General features: G+C 47.0%; 1 protein-coding gene across 1 annotated transcript in view; it reads right to left on the bottom strand.

The window, feature by feature from the left end:
* Positions 1-639, bottom strand: part of EXOC4 (exocyst complex component 4) — a 392,940-nt gene extending 392,301 nt beyond the window's left edge. The window contains 1 exon segment of the mRNA XM_087968910.1: positions 504-639. Within this exon segment, the coding sequence (XP_087825036.1) occupies positions 504-589 (86 nt within the window). The 5' untranslated portion in view covers positions 590-639.
* Positions 640-20,861: the final 20,222 nt, after the last annotated feature.

Raw genomic sequence — 20,861 nt, 5'->3', positions numbered from 1 at the left:
GAGACTCTGCCTGATGTTTTCCAGATCTGGGAAGGCTGAGAACCATGGGGTCGGTAGTCCAACACTCTAGAAAAGGGCCACATTGAAGAAAACTAGTCCTGGCCACCCCAGAGATGCCAAATATTTTGGGGACACCATCTGAGAGGAGCTTCCCTGTAAATTATTCCCATCTGGCCCTGACCCAGAGTCTGTCATTCCCACAACACGCTTATCCCGGGTCTTTAACTAACCCACTTCCAGGGTTGCCACAGTATTAGGGTTCACCCTAAGCTAACCATAGAACCCTAGCTTAGAGTTCACCCTAAGCTAACCATATCCCGAAACGACCTATTACGAGTCACGAGACTCGCGTGTTACGCGAAGGCAGGCCCTGACTCGGGTCGTGTGAACGCTTCCCCGCGTCCCAAAGCAGCGAGTTCCCCCCTCGTTCCGCCTTGCTTGAGGAGGTGACGCCTTCGCCAGGACCCTCAAGCCCGCCTCGGAGGAAAGGCGGCCACCGCTACCTGATGACAGAGATGAGCAGGCCGGAAGGATCCTTGCTTTTGCTCATAACGCTTCTGTATCTTCCCGTCGCTTCAGACGCCGCCATCTTGGCCAGGCCTACGCGCTAAGGTCGGCCCTGCCCTCCTTAGCGTTTCCTGACCAATCCACGCGTCCGCCCGCCGCCCGCCGCCCTATCACCGCCGCGGGGAGGTGGGACGTAGCAATTCGCCTGACCCCGCCTTCCCGCTGTGCACTCTGGGGCTTGTGGTTTCCTTCGGGAATACAGTTAAAGACTACCTGCAGCGCCAGAAGGATGCTAGAACCGCCCAGGTGGCAACGAAACGAGTTTACCTGGTCCTTGCAAAACTGAATATGGGATTAATGGGCCATTGCCTCCACCCCCTGTTGCTGTAGCAGACAGCTTCCAAGAGAATAACATAGTTGGTTTCAGCTGTCACTATTGTCAGACTTGATGGTATTGTTGCAAAATGAATGATGGGGGTTTTTTTCTATGAAAAAAAATAGAAAAATGGATTTGGGAATATATACAAAAATGCTTCATGATTCTAAAAGGAAAAGTCTGTATCATATCCCCTTCAAAATAATAGGACAACCTCTTCATTTCTGATAAAAGTGATTTGGGCTTAATTATAATGATCATAATACAGTATCTGTTTGCATTGTGCTTTGTGGAGTATCAAAAGGAGCTTGCAAGATAAAATGTGAGGTGGATGAATAGAGGAAAGACAGAAATGGAGAAAGGGAAAGTATATCTTTCATTATTTAGAATAACAATGTTTTTTTTTTTATTCTATTTGGGACTAAAAGAGTGTGGGGCTTAATGGGAAACATGAATTTTGAGATTTCCTTTTGTTGGAAAGTTATTGTGGGGAATTTGCAGTTTAGTTTGCACCCAGCTTACAAGGAAGGGAGGGAAGGGAGGGGAGGGAGGGAGGGAGGGAGGAAAGGAAAGGAAAGGAAAGGAAGGAAAGAAGGGAGACAGGGAGAAAGGAGAAAAGGGGAAGAAGGAAAGTTTAATTTGCACCCAGCTTACAAGGAAGGAAGGAAGGAAGGAAGGAAGGAAGGAAGGAAGGAAGGAAGGAAGGAAGGAAGGAAGGAAGGAAGGAAGGAAGGAAGAGAGGGGAGGGAGGGAGGGAAGGGAAGAAGGAAAGTTTAATTTGCACCCAGCTTACAAGGAAGGAAGGAAGGAAGGAAGGAAGGAAGGAAGGAAGGAAGGGAAGGAAGGAAGGAAGGAAGGAAGGAAGGAAGGAAGAGAGGGAGGGAGGGAGGGAGGGAGGGAAGGGAAGGAGGAAAGTTTAATTTGCACCCAGCTTTCAAGGAAGGAAGGAAGGAAGGAAGGGAGGGAGGGAGGGAGGGAGGGAGGGGAGGGGAGGGGAGGGGAGGGAGGGAGGAAGGAAGGGAAGGGAAAGGAAGAAGGAAGGAAGGAATAATTCCTATGGCAATCTGATCACCAAAGAAAAAGAAAACTTGCTTGGTTTGAACAATGTTCTTAACGTGATCCCTGGTTCAGCTCCTTTTCTGGATTTGCATAATGCACTGAATCATAAACTAACCAAATGGGCTGGATGTGCATCACACGCCGAGCAGCAAACCAACCAAGGTTAAAATGAAATAAGCTCCGTGTGTTTTGCAAATGAGACCCCTACAGGCCTTTTAACGGATGAAGTGAAGTGTCGTAGGCAAACTCACCTCACCTGTACCTGGCAAGATCTACACACATACATACACCTTCCAATTGCTGAAAAGTAGACAAGCATTTCCTAAACACCAAGTCTGGGACGGCATCCTAATGTTGTTCGGGCGATGCGCCTGTCCTTTTTCCTTTGTCTTAGCTCCTGTGCCCCAGGCACAAAACCATTCGCTGAATCAGGTTTCTGCAGAGATGCCCCCTGATTGCATTCAGAATCGGTAGCTCGCAGGCGCCCCATTTCTTTTTCCATAAATGCATCCCCATCAGCACTTTCCCAAAGGTTTCTAAGCATCTTCAGCGTACAATGTCTGCAGTCAATTGCCAAAGACACGATTAAACAACGCAAGGAAAACGTTCATAACCACGGGCTGTGCGCTTATTGCTTTTTCTCTTTGAAAATAAAAGTCAATACAGGTTTTATTACATTCTTTCCAGTCCCTAACCCCCTCCTCCCCTCGCTCAGGTCGTTCACCCTTCTGCGGTGGCTATTGATTATTTGCTCTTTATCTTTTTGGATTCAGGATCTGTTATGAACCCTACTTATCTCATCGTAGTCGCTTTGAATGCTGCTGGGTTCCTGCTGTTCCATGGAAACGGACATACAATGTCAACAGTGGTGTCCCCCAAGGCAGTGTTCTGGGACCAACTCTTTTCATACTCTACATAACCTCTGTGATCATATTAAGAGCAACTGCGTTCTTTTCGCTGATGACGTAAAGCTGTTCAATACCACAGACAATACTGCTACCCTACAAAAAGATCTTGACTATGTATCAGAATGGTCAAACAAATGGCAACTTCAAATCTCAACAAATAAATGCTCTGCCTTACATATTGGCAAAAAAAGTCAGAAAATAAAATACAAGCTAAATAGTCAAGACCTTGTTGATGATCCAAGCTCTGTCAAGGACCTTGGAGTATTCATCTCTAATGATCTAAGTGCTAGAGCCCATTGTAACTACATAGCCAAAAAGCCATTAAGAGTTGTTAATCTAATCCTACGTAGCTTCTTCTCTGGTAATATCACACTACTAACTAGAGCAGTGATCCCCAACCTTTTTTATGCCGCGCCCGGCCGATCAGCTGGCATCAGCTGGGCGCCGCCATCTTTTTGATGAAAAAGTGCTTCCCCCCACCTTATTTTCTTCCCCAAAAACTACCCCTGACCACATAGTTTCGTAGCAAAGCAGGGGTATTGAGCTAGTCAATGGTATTTATAATTCAGAGTAGGAGATAAAAGCTTAATAATGTCGGGAGGGGGGAGATTCCTGAAGAATTCTGCAGTTCATCCTTAAATTACAGCCAGGCAGGTGCTAAATTAAATTAGAAAAGCCTTTCAATTAAGAACAGTTTGACAGAAGAACCAACGACCCTAAGAGAAGAAGGTGGCCTTTTATTTGAAGAATTCAAGCAGAGTGCCCAACAACCTATAAAAGATGCCTTAATTTGGATTCCTGCGTTGAGCTAAGATTCTATAACGCTATGACTTACGGTTGGGTGACATCTTTTTTTTTTAAATTCCATTAACCCGATAATTCCTAACGTCTCAATCTCCACCAACATCTCGTTTGAGCTTCTGTGTGGACTGCGAGCGTTTACGATTTTTCTAGGGTGCCTTTCGGATTTCAAATGCGGCTCTGAGAATTTGGATTTTTTAATAAAAAAATTTATTTTATTTTTATTACAAATATATCTTCTTCCACTTGACCACGTGTCGTCTGGATACAAATATCTTGTGCAATACAATTGGTAATTGCAATCATATTCATTACATTGGTATTATTCTCTAATCTTGTCTTAATATTTTATTTATTTATTTTTATTTATTTATTTTATTTGTCAATCGCTTACAAGATAATAGGTGTAAGTATAAACATGAGTAAGAATACAGGAAATAGGTACGAATAAATGGGGACAATAGGACAGGGACGGTAGGCACGATGGTGCACTTATGCACACCTCTTACAGACCTCTTAGGAATGCGTATTCTCTCCCTTCCTTTCTCTCCTCCCTCCCTTCTTTTCTCTCCTTCCCTTCCCTTCCCCTTCCTTCCTTCCTTCCTTCCTTCCCCTTCCCTGTTCTCCTTCCTTTCCTTCCTTCCTTCCCCTTCCCTGTTCTCCTTCCTTTCCTTTCCTTCCCTTTCCTTATTTTATTTTTTATTTGATTTGATTTGTCAATCGCTTACCAGATAATAGATATATGTATAAACATGAGTAAGAATACAGGAAATAGGTACGAATAAATGGGGACAATAGGACAGGGACGGTAGGCACGATGGTGCACTTATGCACGCCCCTTACAGACCTCTTAGGAATGCGTATTCTCTCCCTTCCTTTCTCTCCTCCCTCCATTCTTTTCTCTCCTTCCTTCCTTCCTTCCTTCCCCTTCCCTGTTCTCCTTCCTTCTTTTCTTCCTTCTTTTATTTTTTGTTTATTTTATTTTTTTGATTTGTCAATCGCTTACAAGATAATAGATGTAAGTATAAACATGAGTAAGAATACAGGAAATAGGCACGAATAAATGGGGACAATAGGACAGGGACGGTAGGCATGATTGTGCACTTATGTATGCCCCTTATAGACCTCTTAAGAATGGGGTGAGGTCAATAGTGGATAGTTTGAGGTTAAAGGAGTCGGGGTTAGAGGATGTAACAACAGAGTCAAGTCGTGCATTCCAGGCATTGACCACTCTGTTGCTGAAGTCGATATACTTAATATCTCTATCCATTCACTCTTTTTCTTAACTTGTTTATTTCTATTAAGCTATTTTCTATATTTCAACATTCTTAACTACTCCGTTAACTATATCTAGTTTTCATATTTTTTCTCTAGCCAGTCATAGAATGATTCCCAAACCTTACAATATTCAGTTTGCTCTTTTTCTTTAATTGCAAGTGTTAATCTATTCATTTCTGCACATTCTACCGTGTTTCTCCAACAATATGCCCCCCCATAGGAAGACCCAGCACGTTTTCTAGGCATAAAATGAAATTAAGCCCCCTCCCTCCAAATTTAGGCCTAGTTTAAAACATATGAAATTGGGGGGAGGGAAGGAGCGGGGGGAACTTGCCATTAGGAGTGCCCCGCGGGCAGCTGCGCCTCACCATCAGCCGCTCCTAACAGCCAATCATGGTGGAGCACAGAGGGCTCCCTTACCCAGGTCAGCAGGCGGGCGACATTGGCGTGGATGTCCGGCAGTGATTCAGCCGCTTCTCAGGCCTCCGTAGCTTCCACGGTTCCCACCGGTTCTGGCGCCTCTCTCGCCAGCGCCGTCTCCAACAACAGCGCCTGAGTCGCTCCCGCTTTTCCCCTGTCCCCGTAACAACAGGAAAAAAAAAAAAGATTTTGAGGTACCTGGGAGTGCCACGCGATGTGTTTTGGTTTAATCCGAGTGGCTGGGTGGGCGTGAGGAGAGCCAAGTGCTGTTACCCTTGGCTCCAGCCTCGGGCTCTGCAAGTTTGCAAAAGTCCTGGTGCGCAGCCCGTTCCTGCATTCCAAGCGCCCAGGCCGAGACAGCAAAGAGCTTGGGCATGGCTTAGCTCAACTGTTTTGTACTAAAGCTGGTTGCTGCTGTGAAACCGAAACTGAAACTCCTCTCCTCTGCTTGTGTTTTGCATTTGGAAGAGATTTCTTTTCAGGTGGGGAGAGGGAGTCGAACTCCTTAGCATCAGAGCGTGTTAATAATAATAATATATGAAATACTAATAATCTGATGGTCATTTCAAAAAAAATCCTTTCTTAGTGAGCCCCTAGAAGCCAAGAGGAACATATGTGCCAAATTTCAAGTTTGTAGGCTTTGCAGCTCTGAAGATTTTGTGATGATGCGTGAGTGGTCTTTCGCTTGTTTTTATATATATAGCGATTTTTTAAAAAACGGGGACATCATTTTAATAGGCAGTTGTTTATTTACACAACAATTCATCACTCCAAAAGAGAAGGAGAAAAACCATTTAAAAATATGCCCAGTGTGTAAGACGAGTCTATATTGTGGCTGAATGTAACTTGCAAGATTTTATGATCTATTTTTTTTATCGAGCAGGTATTCCGTTAGCTATTTAGATCTGTTCACAGTAAAATTCTGACCTTGCTTCATCTGTGGTTTAAATTCAAACCAAGAACTCATATTGGCTGGGGAATTCTGGGAGTTTGGGATCCACACATCTTCAATATGCAAAGGCTGAAAAATACTGTCGCAGCCCGTCGTAAGAGTCCATATCTTAGGGATCGCGTCCAGGGGTGGCCTTCAAAAATTTTAGCAACCGGTTCTCTGGGTGGGCATGGCCTAGTTGGCCTCCTGGCCTCCATGGTGGGGGAGCCGTTTTCACCTTTCCTGGGCTCCGGAGGCTTCTGGGAATTGAAGTCCACACATCTCAAAGTGGTCCAGGTTGAGAAACACTGTTCTAGATATCAGCTGGATCTTCCAAAGTATAGGTAGTCCTCAATCTGCGACCTCAATGGGGTCCCAAATTTCTGTTGCTGAGCGAGACAAATACATCGTAAATACATATCCGTTGCCAAGCATCTGAATTTTGATCCCATGACCCTGGGGAATGCTGCAATGGTTGTGTGAAATGGTTGTGTCACTTTTTTCCAGCACAAGTTCAGTTGTAACTTCGAAGGGTCGCTGAATAAATGTTTGTAAGTCGAGGATACTCTGTATGGAAACTAAAAAAAAACAAAACCTTAAAATAGGGAATAGAACAGAGCAGAATAGAACAGAAAAGATTATCAGAGTAGGAAGGGACCTTGTAGGTCATCTAGTCTAACCCCCCACCCAGGCAGGCAACCCTACACCCTTTCTGACAGATGGCAGTCCAGTTTCTTCTTGAAAGCCTCCAGGGATGAAGCTCCCACAACTTCTGAAAGCAAGCTGTTCCAGTGGCAATGACAAACTGCTTCCATATTGCACTCCAGAAAATAACTGGGATATCCTAGAGACTCCCCAAATTAAATTCAATTTTAGGAAGACTTTTTTTTAAATGGGGCCTCAAGTAAATAAGAAATAAAACCTGTCATTCAAGTTTCATCCAAAACGTTCGTGATGCCATTTGGATTCTCTCACTGTCACCCAACTGATTGGAGAAGAACCAGGGGTGGGATTCAAATTTTTAACCAACTGGTTCTGTGGGCGTGGTTTAGGTGGTGGGTGTGGCTTGGTGGTCATGTGACTGGGTGGACATGGCTTGGTGGGCCTGTTATTGGCTGGGCGTGGCCAACTCAATATCACTCACATCGAGGCACGCATCTCCTCGCCTGGCCTCTCATGACTGTGGGGATGCTGCAACAGGCGTAAGTGTGAAAAATGGTCATAAGTCACTTTTTTCAGTGCCATTGTAACTTTGAATGGTCACTCCACACAAGCAAAGTACCAGCAAAGGAGGGGAAAAAAACTCCAGAGAAGTTCCTGAGACAGGAAGTCTAGTCCTGCCAAGAATGTAATAAGGGTTAACGGAGAGGCAGTTTCTGTAAGCAACACCAGAATGTTTCCTTCCTGCCTTCCTTACAGGATTAGCCCAGTAATTTCTTCTAACAACGGGTTCTCTGAACTGCTTAGTATGTTAACAACTGGTTCTAGTGAATCGGTGTGAACTGGTAGAATCCCACCCCTGAGAAGAACCCATTAATTCCCATGTGGGTTGAGATGGCTGAATCAGAATCAGAATCAGAATAGAGCTGGAATGGGAACTTGGAGGTCTTCTAGTCCAGCCCCCTGCTCAAGCAGGAGAACCTATACCATTTCAGATAGGTGGCTGTCCAGTCTCTTCTTAAAAACCTCCAGTGATGAAGCGCCCACAATTTCTAGTGGCAAGCTGTTCCACTGGTTAATTGTCCTCACTGTTAAGAAGTTTCTCCTTAATTCCAGGTTGCTTCTCTCCTTGATGAGTTTCCATCCTTTCTTTCTTGTCTTGCCCTCTCGCGCTTTGCAAAATAAGTTGACACCCCCCCCCTCTTTTTGGGGGGCAGCTCCTCAAATACTGGAAGGCTGCTCTCATGCCCCCCTTAATCCTTTTCTTTTCTCTAGACAGGCCAAACCCAATTGCTGCAACTGTTCTTCGCACGTTTTAATCTCCAGGCTTTTAACCATCTTAGTTGCTCTTCTCTGCCCTTTTTCCAAAAATTTTTTGATTATGCTTTCATGATCGACCATTGCAGGGTTAAAAGCCAAAGGAGAAAAAAAAAAAAACCCAAGTCAGAAAAAGTTAAGCTATGCAAATGAAAGGAAAAATAAAAATAAAACGGCTTAAACAAATCAGGACATTTGTATTACTTACATCCGTCAGCAGAGTCAATTTGGCACAGAGGTTCTGGCTCTAAATTTTTTTTATTTTTTGTAGGAAATCCAGACTCCGAGAGCCTTCTATTCAACGGGGGTGAAGTTCGCCCAGCAGGGTAGCCAAAACCGCTATGATTTTCCACCTTGGAGAGAACATTAACTTCTTTACCCATCAGGATCCGCTGACGGATTACTCACAAATATGCCTCTTTCTATGCATAAGCTATTTCCTCGGCAGTAAAAAAAAGAACAACAACAACCACACGAATCTCTGGGTTTGTGCTTCTGAGTGAAATAATATGGCTTCAGGTTGACTGCCCTCCTCCTAGATCGAGGGAGGTGGGAGATCAGTAGCAGGGGCACGTCAGATGAAAAGATGGCGTCTTGCTGAACGCGTAGGATCTACGGCAGAGCTGTGCAGCTTCTGCTTGCTGGGGGCCAGTGTGTGTGTGTGTGTGTGTGTGTGTGTGTGTGTACATACAAACACACATATCTATATCTATATCATCTATCTATCTATCTATCTATCTACCTACCTACATCTATATCTATCTGTCTGTCTGTCTATCTATCTATCTCTATCCATCAATATCTATTGATCTATCATCATCTATATTATCTATCTATCTATCTATCTATCTACCTACCTACCTACCTACCTACCTACCTACCTACCTACATTTATATCTATCTGTCTGTCTGTCTATCTATCTATCTCTATCCATCAATATCTATTGATCTATCATCTATCTCCATCTATATTATCTATCTATCTATCTATCTACCTACCTACCTACCTACCTACCTACATCTATATCTGTCTGTCTGTCTGTCTGTCTATCTATCTATCTATCTATCTATCTATCTATCTATCTATCTATCTCTATCCATCAATATCTATTTATCTATCATCTGTCTATCTATCTATCTATCTATCTATCTATCTATCTATCTATCTATCTATCTCCATCAATATCTATCTATTTATCATCTATCTCCATCCATATCTATCTTCTCTATCCATCCTATCATCCATCCATCTCTCTCTCTCTCTATCTATCTATCTATCTATCTATCTATCTATCTATCATCTATCTATCTATCTATCTATCTATCTAGATATAGACGTGTAGATATATATTTTAGAGGGCAGAATGTCGTGTGGCAAAGTTGTCGTGGAAAACAGGCAGAAAGTTCAAATTAACAGAATAACAGAGTTGGAGGGGACCCTGGAGATCTTCTAGTCCAACCCTCTGCTTGGGAAGGAATTCCTACACCATTGCAGACAAATTCCATTCCATTCTCCATTCCTATTCCTATTCCTATATAGCAGTGATGGCTAACCTTTTCCATGTTGCATGCCAAAAGTGCGCTCAGGTCCATGCGTGCGCTGGCTTGTGTGCTTGCACCCATGATGCAATGCATGCGTGACTCCCCCGCCCCCTGCGCATGCACGTGTGACACCCCCCGCACCGCACACCTCTGCGCATGCGCACGCAACCCCCGCACACCACATGCCTCTGCGCAAGCATGGGCGTCTCTTCCACGTGCGTCTCCTCCCCACGCATGCGCCCCAGATAACCGACAATCAGCTGTCTGGCAGAGAGTGCGCACATGTGCAATGGGGCTCTTCCACGCAACCTCTCTCGTGTGCCGGCAGAAGTGGCTCTGCGTGCCACTTTTGGCAACACATGCCATAGATTTGCCATCGCGGCTATATAGAATAACAGAGTTAGAAGGGACCTGTGAGGTCTTCTAGTCCAACCCCCTGCTTAGGCAGGAAACCCTACACCACTTCAGACAAATTCTATTCCATCCCATTCTCCATTCCATACCTATTTCTATATAGCCATGATGGCGAACCTATGGCACGCAGAGCCATTTGTGTTGGCATGTGAGCTGCAGGCAAACTTACCTCACTGCATGTGCGTGCGCCTCACAGCTGATTTTCGGCCGATTTGAAGCCTTTTTCGGCCTCCCAAAGGCTTGAGGAAGGCTTCTGCAGGCTTTGCAGGCCGAAAACTAGGCCTGTTTCATCACTTCCGGTATGTCCGAAAAAAACGGAAGTGACGAAACGGGCCTAGTTTCTGGCCTGCAAAGCCTGCAGAAGCCTTCCTCAAGCCTTAGGAGGCCAAAAAAGGACTCAAACCGTCTGAAAATCAGCTGTGAGGTGCAGTGCAGGTAAAGGGTTGGTGGGGGTGGGTGGATGGGTGGGGTGGGGGATTGCGTACACATGTGTAGGGGACGTGGGGGGGGCACGCATTGCCTTCTGGGTGCTGGCACGCAAGTGCAATCGTGCAAGCGCGCGTATAATTTTTGGCACAGGAGCCCAAAAAGGTTAGCCACCACTGCTATATAAAATAACAGAGTTGGAAGGGACTTGTGAGGTCTTCTAGTCCAACCCCTCCTGCTCAGCATTTCATCCCCATGGCTGTTTGTCTGGAATGCCCAGAGAAAAAAAGAGCAGCCTGTTTTTTCTCCCCCTTTCCCAATATAAATTGATAGCTTCAGCTGCCATGGTTAACATCGGGGATAAATTGAGCAGTCAGAGGCAAAAGATGCCATTGATATTATATATATAAAAAAATACGTATCAAGATCTGTCTTTCCAGCCAATCAGTTCAGCAGAGATATACCAACAATCAAATTGTTAGAAATGACTGCCATAAATTACCCCGTCTTCCATCTAATGGAGCCAAGGAACAGATGTGAGACAATTTAGAGCTGAAAGAAACCTTAAGTGGGTAAAGTTTCTCCCCTCCTGTGACTTCCATCTTTTCCTCTTTAAGCCCCCCTCCCCAAATTGCACAAAAGTCGGCCCTTTTTGTGCAGCACACACACACACACACTTGGTGAGAAACAACACATATTTCACACGGGCATGCAGTAGACCTTGACCACACATTTCTTTTGCTAAGCCAGACAGTTGTCTAAAGGAGTTTTGTGGCCAGTCGTTAAGCGAAGCACTGCACTTAGCAACATGGTTGTTAAACGAATCAGACTCCCCCTGTCAAAGTTGCTTGTCAGAAGGTTGCAAAAGGGGACACTGCCGGGAGGGAAGCAGGGGTGGGATTCTACCAGTTCGCACCTATTCGCTAGATCTGGTTGTTAACATTGTAAGCAGTTCAGAGAACCAGTTGTTAGAAGAAATTCCTGGCCTAATCCTGTAAGGAAGGCAGGAAGGAAACATTCTGGTGTTGCTTACAGAAACTGCCTCTCTCTTAACCCTTATTACATTCTTGGCAGGACTAGACTTCCTGTCTCAGGAACTTCTCTGGAGTTTTTTTCCCCCTCCTTTGCTGGTACTTTGCTTGTGTGGAGTGACCATTCAAAGTCACAATGTCACTGAAAAAAGCGACTTATGACCGTTTTTCACACTTACGACTGTTGCAGCATCCCCACAGTCATGAGAGGCCAGGCGAGGAGATGCGTGCCTCGATGTGAGTGATATTGAGTTGCCCACGCCCAGCCAGTCACATGACCACCAAGCTACGTCCACCCAGTCACGTGACCACCAAGCCATGCCCACCAACTAAGCCACACCCACAGAATTGGTTGTTAAAAAATTTGAATGCCACCCCTGGAGGGAAGGTTAAAAATGTTGACCATGTGATCCTGGGATGTTGCAGCCATCATAAATATGTGCCAAGCAGGGGTGGGATTCAAAAATCCCAGAAACCGGTTCGCTGCCTGGTTCACGTGGCCTACCCGAACTTCCGGGAGGGCCATTTTTCGCCTTCCCCAGAGTCCAGAGGCTTCCCTCAGGCCTCTGGGAGGACAAAAACAGCCTCCCTGGGCTCCAGAGGGCCTCCAGAAGCCAGAAACAGGCCCGTTTCTAGACTTCCGGAACTTCCGGTTTGGCCCGGTTTTCTCCCTCCAAGAGCCTCTGCGCGAACCCTGCACTTACCTGCATCCAAAACGGGGCACATGGAGACTCCTAGGAGGGGAAGGGTGGGATTGGCGGGGCCAGCCAGTCAGTTGAAATACCGATTTCGGCGAACCCGATGTAAATTTAACATCCGGTTTGCCCCAACCGGTCCGAACCAGCTGAATCCCACCCCGGGTGCCAAGTGTCTGGATTTTGAGCATGTGAACATGGGGATGCTGTAACAGTCTTCAGTGTGAGGATCGGTCCTCCATCGCTTTATTTCAGCGTCATTGTCATTTCAAACCGTCGCTAAACGAATGGTTTCAAGTCAAGGGCCAGCTGCCTTTGGGCACAATGCATGCCATTGTTTATGGTAGATGACGTAGGGACCTGTAAGTAGATCAGGGTTAGAATCCCGTTACTAGAGCAAAACGCGTAGCCCTAGTAAGGTCATGCGGGGGATGGACCTGCAGAGACTGGAGGTGGAGTGAAGAGAGGAATCAGCCTACAATCCCAACGTTCCCACAAATAGTCTAAACCCAACGGCCTTGATGGATGTTGACCCTTATCTAACCCTAGCCAGCTTAGTTGAGAAGATTCCCAGGGGTGAGCTTCAAAAATATTTTAGCAAAGGGTTCTCTACCTGGTTGCTGGGTGGGTGTGGCCTGATCAGCCTCCAGCACCATGGGGAGGGGGCGTTTTCGCCCTCCCCGGGTTCCCGAGGGCCTCTGGAAGCTGGAAACGGGCCCATTTCCGGCCTTCCTGAACTTCCGGGAGGCCTGTTTTTCGCCCTCCCTGATCCTGAGCCTCCTCACGCACCCTGCTCTTACCTGCATCCAAAAGGGGCTGTGTGGGGAGTCCTGGGAGGGGCGGGGCAAGGTGAGCAGGGCAGGGCCAGCCAGGAATGGGATGTAGGGGTTCTCTGAACGGCACAGAATCTTAGCTTGGGGCTCTCCTGAACCCCTGTGAACCCCCAGCCGTCCCACCCCTGAAGAGTCCTGTACATAGGCATGAGTTTAACCGGCATTAGCGTAACCAGAACTTAATATGAGGCCCTGAATTTCACACCTGGCCGTCATCCCATAGTAATTATCAGGTGTTGCATTCCGGTTAGAATGGTGATGGGGTGATTTATGTTGCTTTCTTCGGCACTGCTCTATAACAGAATAACAGGGTGGTTGTTGATTGTGTAAATAAATGGCCATTGTTAGTTACACTTAACTCCGGGAGCCTGGTGGGATGTAGTCTAGATCAGGGGTCTCCAACCTTGGCCACTTTAAGACTTGTGGACTGACTGACTGACTGCTTGACAGATTGACTGACAGATTGACTGACAGGTTGACTGACAGGTTGACAGATTGACTGACTGGCTGACACATTGACTCACTGACTGATTAATTGACTGTCTGATAGGTTGATTGACTGACTGACTGACTGATTAACTGAGTGATTGAAGATTGACTGCCTGACGGACAGACCTACGGAGAGATTGGCTGGCTGGCTGGCTAACAGATTGACAGCTTGATTGACTGACTGACTGATTGACTGATTAACTGATTGACTAAGAGATTGACTGACAGATTGACTGATTAGCTGAGTGATTGACAGATTGACGGACTGACTGACCAACTGACTGAGATTGCTGACTGACCGACTGACCGATTGACAGATTGATTGACTGACTGACAGACAGACATATTGCCTGAAAGATTGATTGATAGACTGATTAACTAATTGATTAACTGAGTGATTGACAGATTGACTGACAGACAGATTGACTGAGAGATTGACCGACCAATCAACTGATTGATTGATTGATTGATTAACTGATGGTGTGACAGGTTGACTGACTGACTGACCAACCAACTGACTCACTGACCAACTGACTATCCAAACCCTCTACCTAGCAGGACACTCTGTGGTTCAGTGTGCTCACAACTGTGACTTACTTTACAGTGTGAATTCTACACCGTGTTAATACGGATTACGCCTTGTTGTTCAGAGCTGGAGTTCTGAGAAAGCACATGTAGGAAGGCACAAAATCGCTCGTAAAAAGCCATATTTAAGCCATATTTCTATCCAGGCAGGCGATTCTTCCACTCCACCCCGGCTGCAGCAGTGTTGGCCCCACATTTCCTTTCTCCGTTGACTGTTCTTCCTTCAAGCAGCCTCCCATCCTCTTTTGTCAGCTTCCAGCTGTGTGATGTCTTTTTTTCCGCATCACATGCCCCACATTAGGCATAATACAACAAATATTTGTTTCAGTTAATTAGCAGAGCCTGTAACAAAAGCCACATTATCCTGCGCCATAACCATGTGTTATTACTAGTCTTGGGGCTACACAAAGCGTTGCATTGTTCCTTAATTATCCTTTTAAAATGACACTGGGAGGAATTCTTTCTCTGCTGCAAATCTGCTTGGTGGTGATTTGTGCAATTCGCTTCCCTGCGGAGAAGCTCCACTGATCGCTGGAGAGCATTTGGGAGAGGAAGCATCGGGCCCCGGAGGGTGGGTAGGCTGTAAATGGGGCTGGTTGACATTTTCTAATCTGATGTAATCTGATCTGTTCTAATCTAATCTAATCTTGATGATGGCCAGGAGATCAACAGTGAATGAATATAGAATAACACAGTTGGAAGGAACCTTGGAGATCTTCTAGTCCAGCCCCCTGCTAAGGAAGGAAATCAAATGAACGAATGAACGAATGAACGAATGAATGAATGAATGAATGAATGAATGAATGAATGAATGAAGCAACCCAGTGGTCTAGTATTTAAGGTTCAAGGATAGAAACCTGGAGACGGTGACTTCTCGTCCCGCCAAAGGCATGAAAGCTGATTGGGTGACACCCAAGCAGAGAAAAGCCTGAGGGAAACATCAGGCCAGCCATAAAACAAAATTGCATAGGAAAAGGAATCAAATAAAAGGTATTAAAGAAGCCCTTAGACAAAAGCCCAAATAATTAAGAAAACTAAGGAAACAAGAAAAGAAAACCACTTGACAAACATAAGACATGCCAAATCAGCTAAACAAACAGACAAAAGACACAAAATATATTTCAAAGGAGACAGACAGGAGATTGCCACAAAACAAATATAAGAAAACATTAGGAAACTGATAATCCAATCAAACTACCCTGCAAAGTTTGCCTTCTGCACCCCACGGAGTTTACCCTCCGGCGAAATGAAGACAACCCCTGACAGGATTTAAAACATTAAGAAATACAAACACAAGCACTCACACACTAAAAGGAGAAAAAGTATAAAATTCAGGGTTTATTATACAAAGAGAGCTGGTAGCTCCAGGAACGCAGACTTCTTGCTATCTCTCGCCTTCCTGAAAAATAAAAAGAACCAGCTTCCAAGTAGTTGTCTGAATCCCTGCACTGGAGTACTCCCAGCAGGAAAACCAAACCCTCAGAAGAAAGGCATTTTCCAGCCTTTCAACACTAGAAACCTGGAGACGGTGACTTCTAGTCCCGCCTCAGGCATGAAAGTTGATTGGGTGAGTTTGGGCCAATCACCAGGAAGACACTGAGTTCTAGTCCTGCTTTAGGCATGAAAGCCAGCTGGGTGAGTGGCTCTTGGGCCCATCACCAGGAGACCGAGTTCTAGTCCCCTTAGGCATGAAAGGAAGTTATGTGACTTTGGGCCAATCACTAGGAGACAATGAGTTCTAGTTTTGTACAAAAATTGGCTGGGTGACTGGGCCAATCACTAGGAGATGTGAGTTCTAGTCCCACCTTAGGCATGAAAGCCAGCTGGGTGAGTGGCTCTTGGGCTAATCACTAGGAGACAGTGAGTTCTAGTCCTGCCTTAGGCATGAAAGCCAGCTGGGTGAGTGGCTCTTGGGCTAATCACTAGGAGATAGTGAGTTCTAGTCCTGCCTTAGGCATGAAAGCCAGCTGGGTGAGTGGCTCTTGGGCTAATCACTAGGAGACAGAGAGTTCTAGTCCTGCCTTAGGCATGAAAGCCAGCTGGGTGAGTGGCTCTTGGGCTAATCACTAGGAGATAGTGAGTTCTAGTCCTGCCTTAGGCATGAAAGCCAGCTGGGTGAGTGGCTCTTGGGCTAATCACTAGTAGACAGAGAGTTCTAGTCCTGCCTTAGGCATGAAAGCCAGCTGGGTGAGTGGCTCTTGGGCTAATCACTAGGAGACGGTGAGTTCTAGTCCTGCCTTAGGCATGAAAGCCAGCTGGGTGAGTGGCTCTTGGGCCAATCACTAGGAGACAGTGAGTTCTAGTCCTGCCTTAGGCATGAAAGCCAGCTGGGTGAGTGGCTCTTGGGCTAATCACTAGGAGACAGTGAGTTCTCGTCCTGCCTTAGGCATGAAAGCCAGCTGGGTGAGTGGCTCTTGGGCTAATCACCAGTAGACAGAGAGTTCTAGTCCTGCCTTAGGCATGAAAGCCAGCTGGGTGAGTGGCTCTTGGGCCAATCACTAGGAGACGGTGAGTTCTAGTCCTGCCTTAGGCATGAAAGCCAGCTGGGTGAGTGGCTCTTGGGCTAATCACTAGGAGACGGTGAGTTCTAGTCCTGCCTTAGGCATGAAAGCCAGCTGGGTGAGTGGCTCTTGGGCTAATCACCAGTAGACAGAGAGTTCTAGTCCTGCCTTAGGCATGAAAGCCAGCTGGGTGAGTGGCTCTTGGGCTAATCACTAGGAGACGGTGAGTTCCAGTCCTGCCTTAGGCATGAAAACCAGCTGGGTGAGTGGCTCTTGGGCTAATCACTAGGAGACGGTGAGTTCTAGTCCTGCCTTAGGCATGAAAGCCAGCTGGGTGAGTGGCTCTTGGGCTAATCACCAGTAGACAGAGAGTTCTAGTCCTGCCTTAGGCATGAAAGCCAGCTGGGTGAGTGGCTCTTGGGCTAATCACTAGGAGACGGTGAGTTCCAGTCCCGCCTTAGGCATTAAAGCCAGCTGGGTGAGTGGCTCTTGGGCTAATCACTAGGAGACGGTGAGTTCTCGTCCTGCCTTAGGCATGAAAGCCAGCTGGGTGAGTGGCTCTTGGGCTAATCACTAGGAGACGGTGAGTTCTAGTCCTGCCTTAGGCATGAAAGCCAGCTGGGTGAGTGGCTCTTGGGCTAATCACTAGGAGACGGTGAGTTCTAGTCCTGCCTTAGGCATTAAAGCCAGCTGGGTGAGTGGCTCTTGGGCTAATCACTAGGAGACAGTGAGTTCTAGTCCTGCCTTAGGCATGAAAGCCAGCTGGGTGAGTGGCTCTTGGGCTAATCACTAGGAGATAGTGAGTTCCAGTCCTGCCTTAGGCATGAAAGCCAGCTGGGTGAGTGGCTCTTGGGCTAATCACTAGGAGATAGTGAGTTCTCGTCCTGCCTTAGGCATGAAAGCCAGCTGGGTGAGTGGCTCTTGGGCTAATCACTAGGAGACAGTGAGTTCCAGTCCTGCCTTAGGCATTAAAGCCAGCTGGGTGAGTGGCTCTTGGGCTAATCACTAGGAGACGGTGAGTTCTAGTCCTGCCTTAGGCATGAAAGCCAGCTGGGTGAGTGGCTCTTGGGCTAATCACTAGGAGACGGTGAGTTCTAGTCCTGCCTTAGGCATGAAAGCCAGCTGGGTGAGTGGCTCTTGGGCTAATCACTAGGAGATGGTGAGTTCTAGTCCTGCCTTAGGCATGAAAGCCAGCTGGGTGAGTGGCTCTTGGGCTAATCACTAGGAGACAGTGAGTTCTAGTCCTGCCTTAGGCATGAAAGCCAGCTGGGTGAGGGGCTCTTGGGCTAATCACTAGGAGACGGTGAGTTCTAGTCCTGCCTTAGGCATTAAAGCCAGCTGGGTGAGTGGCTCTTGGGCTAATCACTAGGAGACGGTGAGTTCTCGTCCTGCCTTAACCATGAAAGCCAGCTGGGTGAGTGGCTCTTGGGCTAATCACTAGGAGATAGTGAGTTCTAGTCCTGCCTTAGGCATGAAAGCCAGCTGGGTGAGTGGCTCTTGGGCTAATCACTAGGAGACGGTGAGTTCTCGTCCTGCCTTAGGCATGAAAGCCAGCTGGGTGAGTGGCTCTTGGGCTAATCACTAGGAGATAGTGAGTTCCAGTCCCGCCTTAGGCATTAAAGCCAGCTGGGTGAGTGGCTCTTGGGCTAATCACTAGGAGACGGTGAGTTCTCGTCCTGCCTTAGGCATGAAAGCCAGCTGGGTGAGTGGCTCTTGGGCTAATCACTAGGAGATAGTGAGTTCTAGTCCTGCCTTAGGCATGAAAGCCAGCTGGGTGAGTGGCTCTTGGGCTAATCACTAGGAGATAGTGAGTTCTAGTCCTGCCTTAGGCATGAAAGCCAGCTGGGTGAGTGGCTCTTGGGCTAATCACTAGGAGACAGTGAGTTCTAGTCCTGCCTTAGGCATGAAAGCCAGCTGGGTGAGGGGCTCTTGGGCTAATCACTAGGAGACAGTGAGTTCTAGTCCTGCCTTAGGCATGAAAGCCAGCTGGGTGAGTGGCTCTTGGGCCAATCACTAGGAGACAGTGAGTTCTAGTCCTGCCTTAGGCATGAAAGCCAGCTGGGTGAGTGGCTCTTGGGCCAATCACTAGGAGACAGTGAGTTCTAGTCCTGCCTTAGGCATGAAAGCCAGCTGGGTGAGTGGCTCTTGGGCTAATCACTAGGAGATAGTGAGTTCTAGTCCTGCCTTAGGCATGAAAGCCAGCTGGGTGAGGGCTCTTGGGCTAATCACTAGGAGATAGTGAGTTCTAGTCCTGCCTTAGGCATGAAAGCCAGCTGGGTGAGTGGCTCTTGGGCTAATCACTAGGAGATAGTGAGTTCTAGTCCTGCCTTAGGCATGAAAGCCAGCTGGGTGAGGGCTCTTGGGCTAATCACTAGGAGACAGTGAGTTCTAGTCCTGCCTTAGGCATGAAAGCCAGCTGGGTGAGTGGCTCTTGGGCTAATCACTAGGAGACAGTGAGTTCTAGTCCTGCCTTAGGCATGAAAGCCAGCTGGGTGAGTGGCTCTTGGGCCAATCACTAGGAGACAGTGAGTTCTAGTCCTGCCTTAGGCATGAAAGCCAGCTGGGTGAGTGGCTCTTGGGCTAATCACTAGGAGATAGTGAGTTCTAGTCCTGCCTTAGGCATGAAAGCCAGCTGGGTGAGTGGCTCTTGGGCTAATCACTAGGAGACAGTGAGTTCTAGTCCTGCCTTAGGCATGAAAGCCAGCTGGGTGAGTGGCTCTTGGGCTAATCACTAGGAGATAGTGAGTTCTAGTCCTGCCTTAGGCATGAAAGCCAGCTGGGTGAGTGGCTCTTGGGCTAATCACTAGGAGATAGTGAGTTCTAGTCCTGCCTTAGGCATGAAAGCCAGCTGGGTGAGTGGCTCTTGGGCTAATCACTAGGAGACAGTGAGTTCTAGTCCTGCCTTAGGCATGAAAGCCAGCTGGGTGAGGGGCTCTTGGGCTAATCACTAGGAGACAGTGAGTTCTAGTCCTGCCTTAGGCATGAAAGCCAGCTGGGTGAGTGGCTCTTGGGCCAATCACTAGGAGACAGTGAGTTCTAGTCCTGCCTTAGGCATGAAAGCCAGCTGGGTGAGTGGCTCTTGGGCTAATCACTAGGAGACAGTGAGTTCTAGTCCTGCCTTAGGCATGAAAGCCAGCTGGGTGAGTGGCTCTTGAGCTAATCACTAGGAGATAGTGAGTTCTCGTCCTGCCTTAGGCATGAAAGCCAGCTGGGTGAGTGGCTCTTGGGCTAATCACTAGGAGATGGTGAGTTCTAGTCCTGCCTTAGGCATGAAAGCCAGCTGGGTGAGTGGCTCTTGGGCTAATCACTAGGAGACGGTGAGTTCTCGTCCTGCCTTAGGCATGAAAGCCAGCTGGGTGAGTGGCTCTTGGGCTAATCACTAGGAGATAGTGAGTTCTAGTCCTGCCTTAGGCATGAAAGCCAGCTAGGTGAGTGGCTCTTGGGCTAATCACTAGGAGATAGTGAGTTCTAGTCCTGCCTTAGGCATGAAAGCCAGCTGGGTGAGTGGCTCTTGGGCTAATCACTAGGAGATGGTGAGTTCTAGTCTCAATTTAGGCATGAAAGCCAGTTGAGTGACTTTGGGCCAATCACCAGGAGACTGTGAGTTCTAGTCCTGCCTTAGGCCTGAAAGCCATCTGGGTGACAATGAGCCAATCACCAGGAGACTGAGTTCTAGACCTGCCTTAGGCATGAAATCCAGCAGGGATACTTTGGGCTAATCAGCAGGCGAAATTGAGTTCTAGTCCTGCCTTTGACATTGTTAAGTGAATCATATAGTCATTAAACAAATCGGGCTTCCTCCATTGTTTTCCGCACTTATGACCATTGCAGCATCTCCAGGATCACATAATCCAAAGTCAGACACTTAGCAACGGACTCATATTTACGACAGTTGCAGTTTTCGGGGTCATGCGATTCCCTTTTGCGACCTTCTGACAAGCCAAGTCAATGGGGAAGCCAGATTCACTTAACAACAGGGTGACTAACTTAACAACTGCAGTGATTCACTTAACAACGGTGGCAGGAAAGGTCGTAAAACATGGCAGAATTCACTTAACAACCATGTCACTTAGCAACAGAAAAATCTA

This window comes from Notechis scutatus, chromosome 6, assembly GCF_049901735.1.
Source record: "Notechis scutatus isolate UNSWTSFEM ecotype Mainland chromosome 6, rNotScu1.2, whole genome shotgun sequence".
Taxonomy (NCBI): Eukaryota; Metazoa; Chordata; class Lepidosauria; order Squamata; family Elapidae; genus Notechis; species Notechis scutatus.
This window is presented reverse-complemented; position numbering and strand designations above follow the sequence as displayed.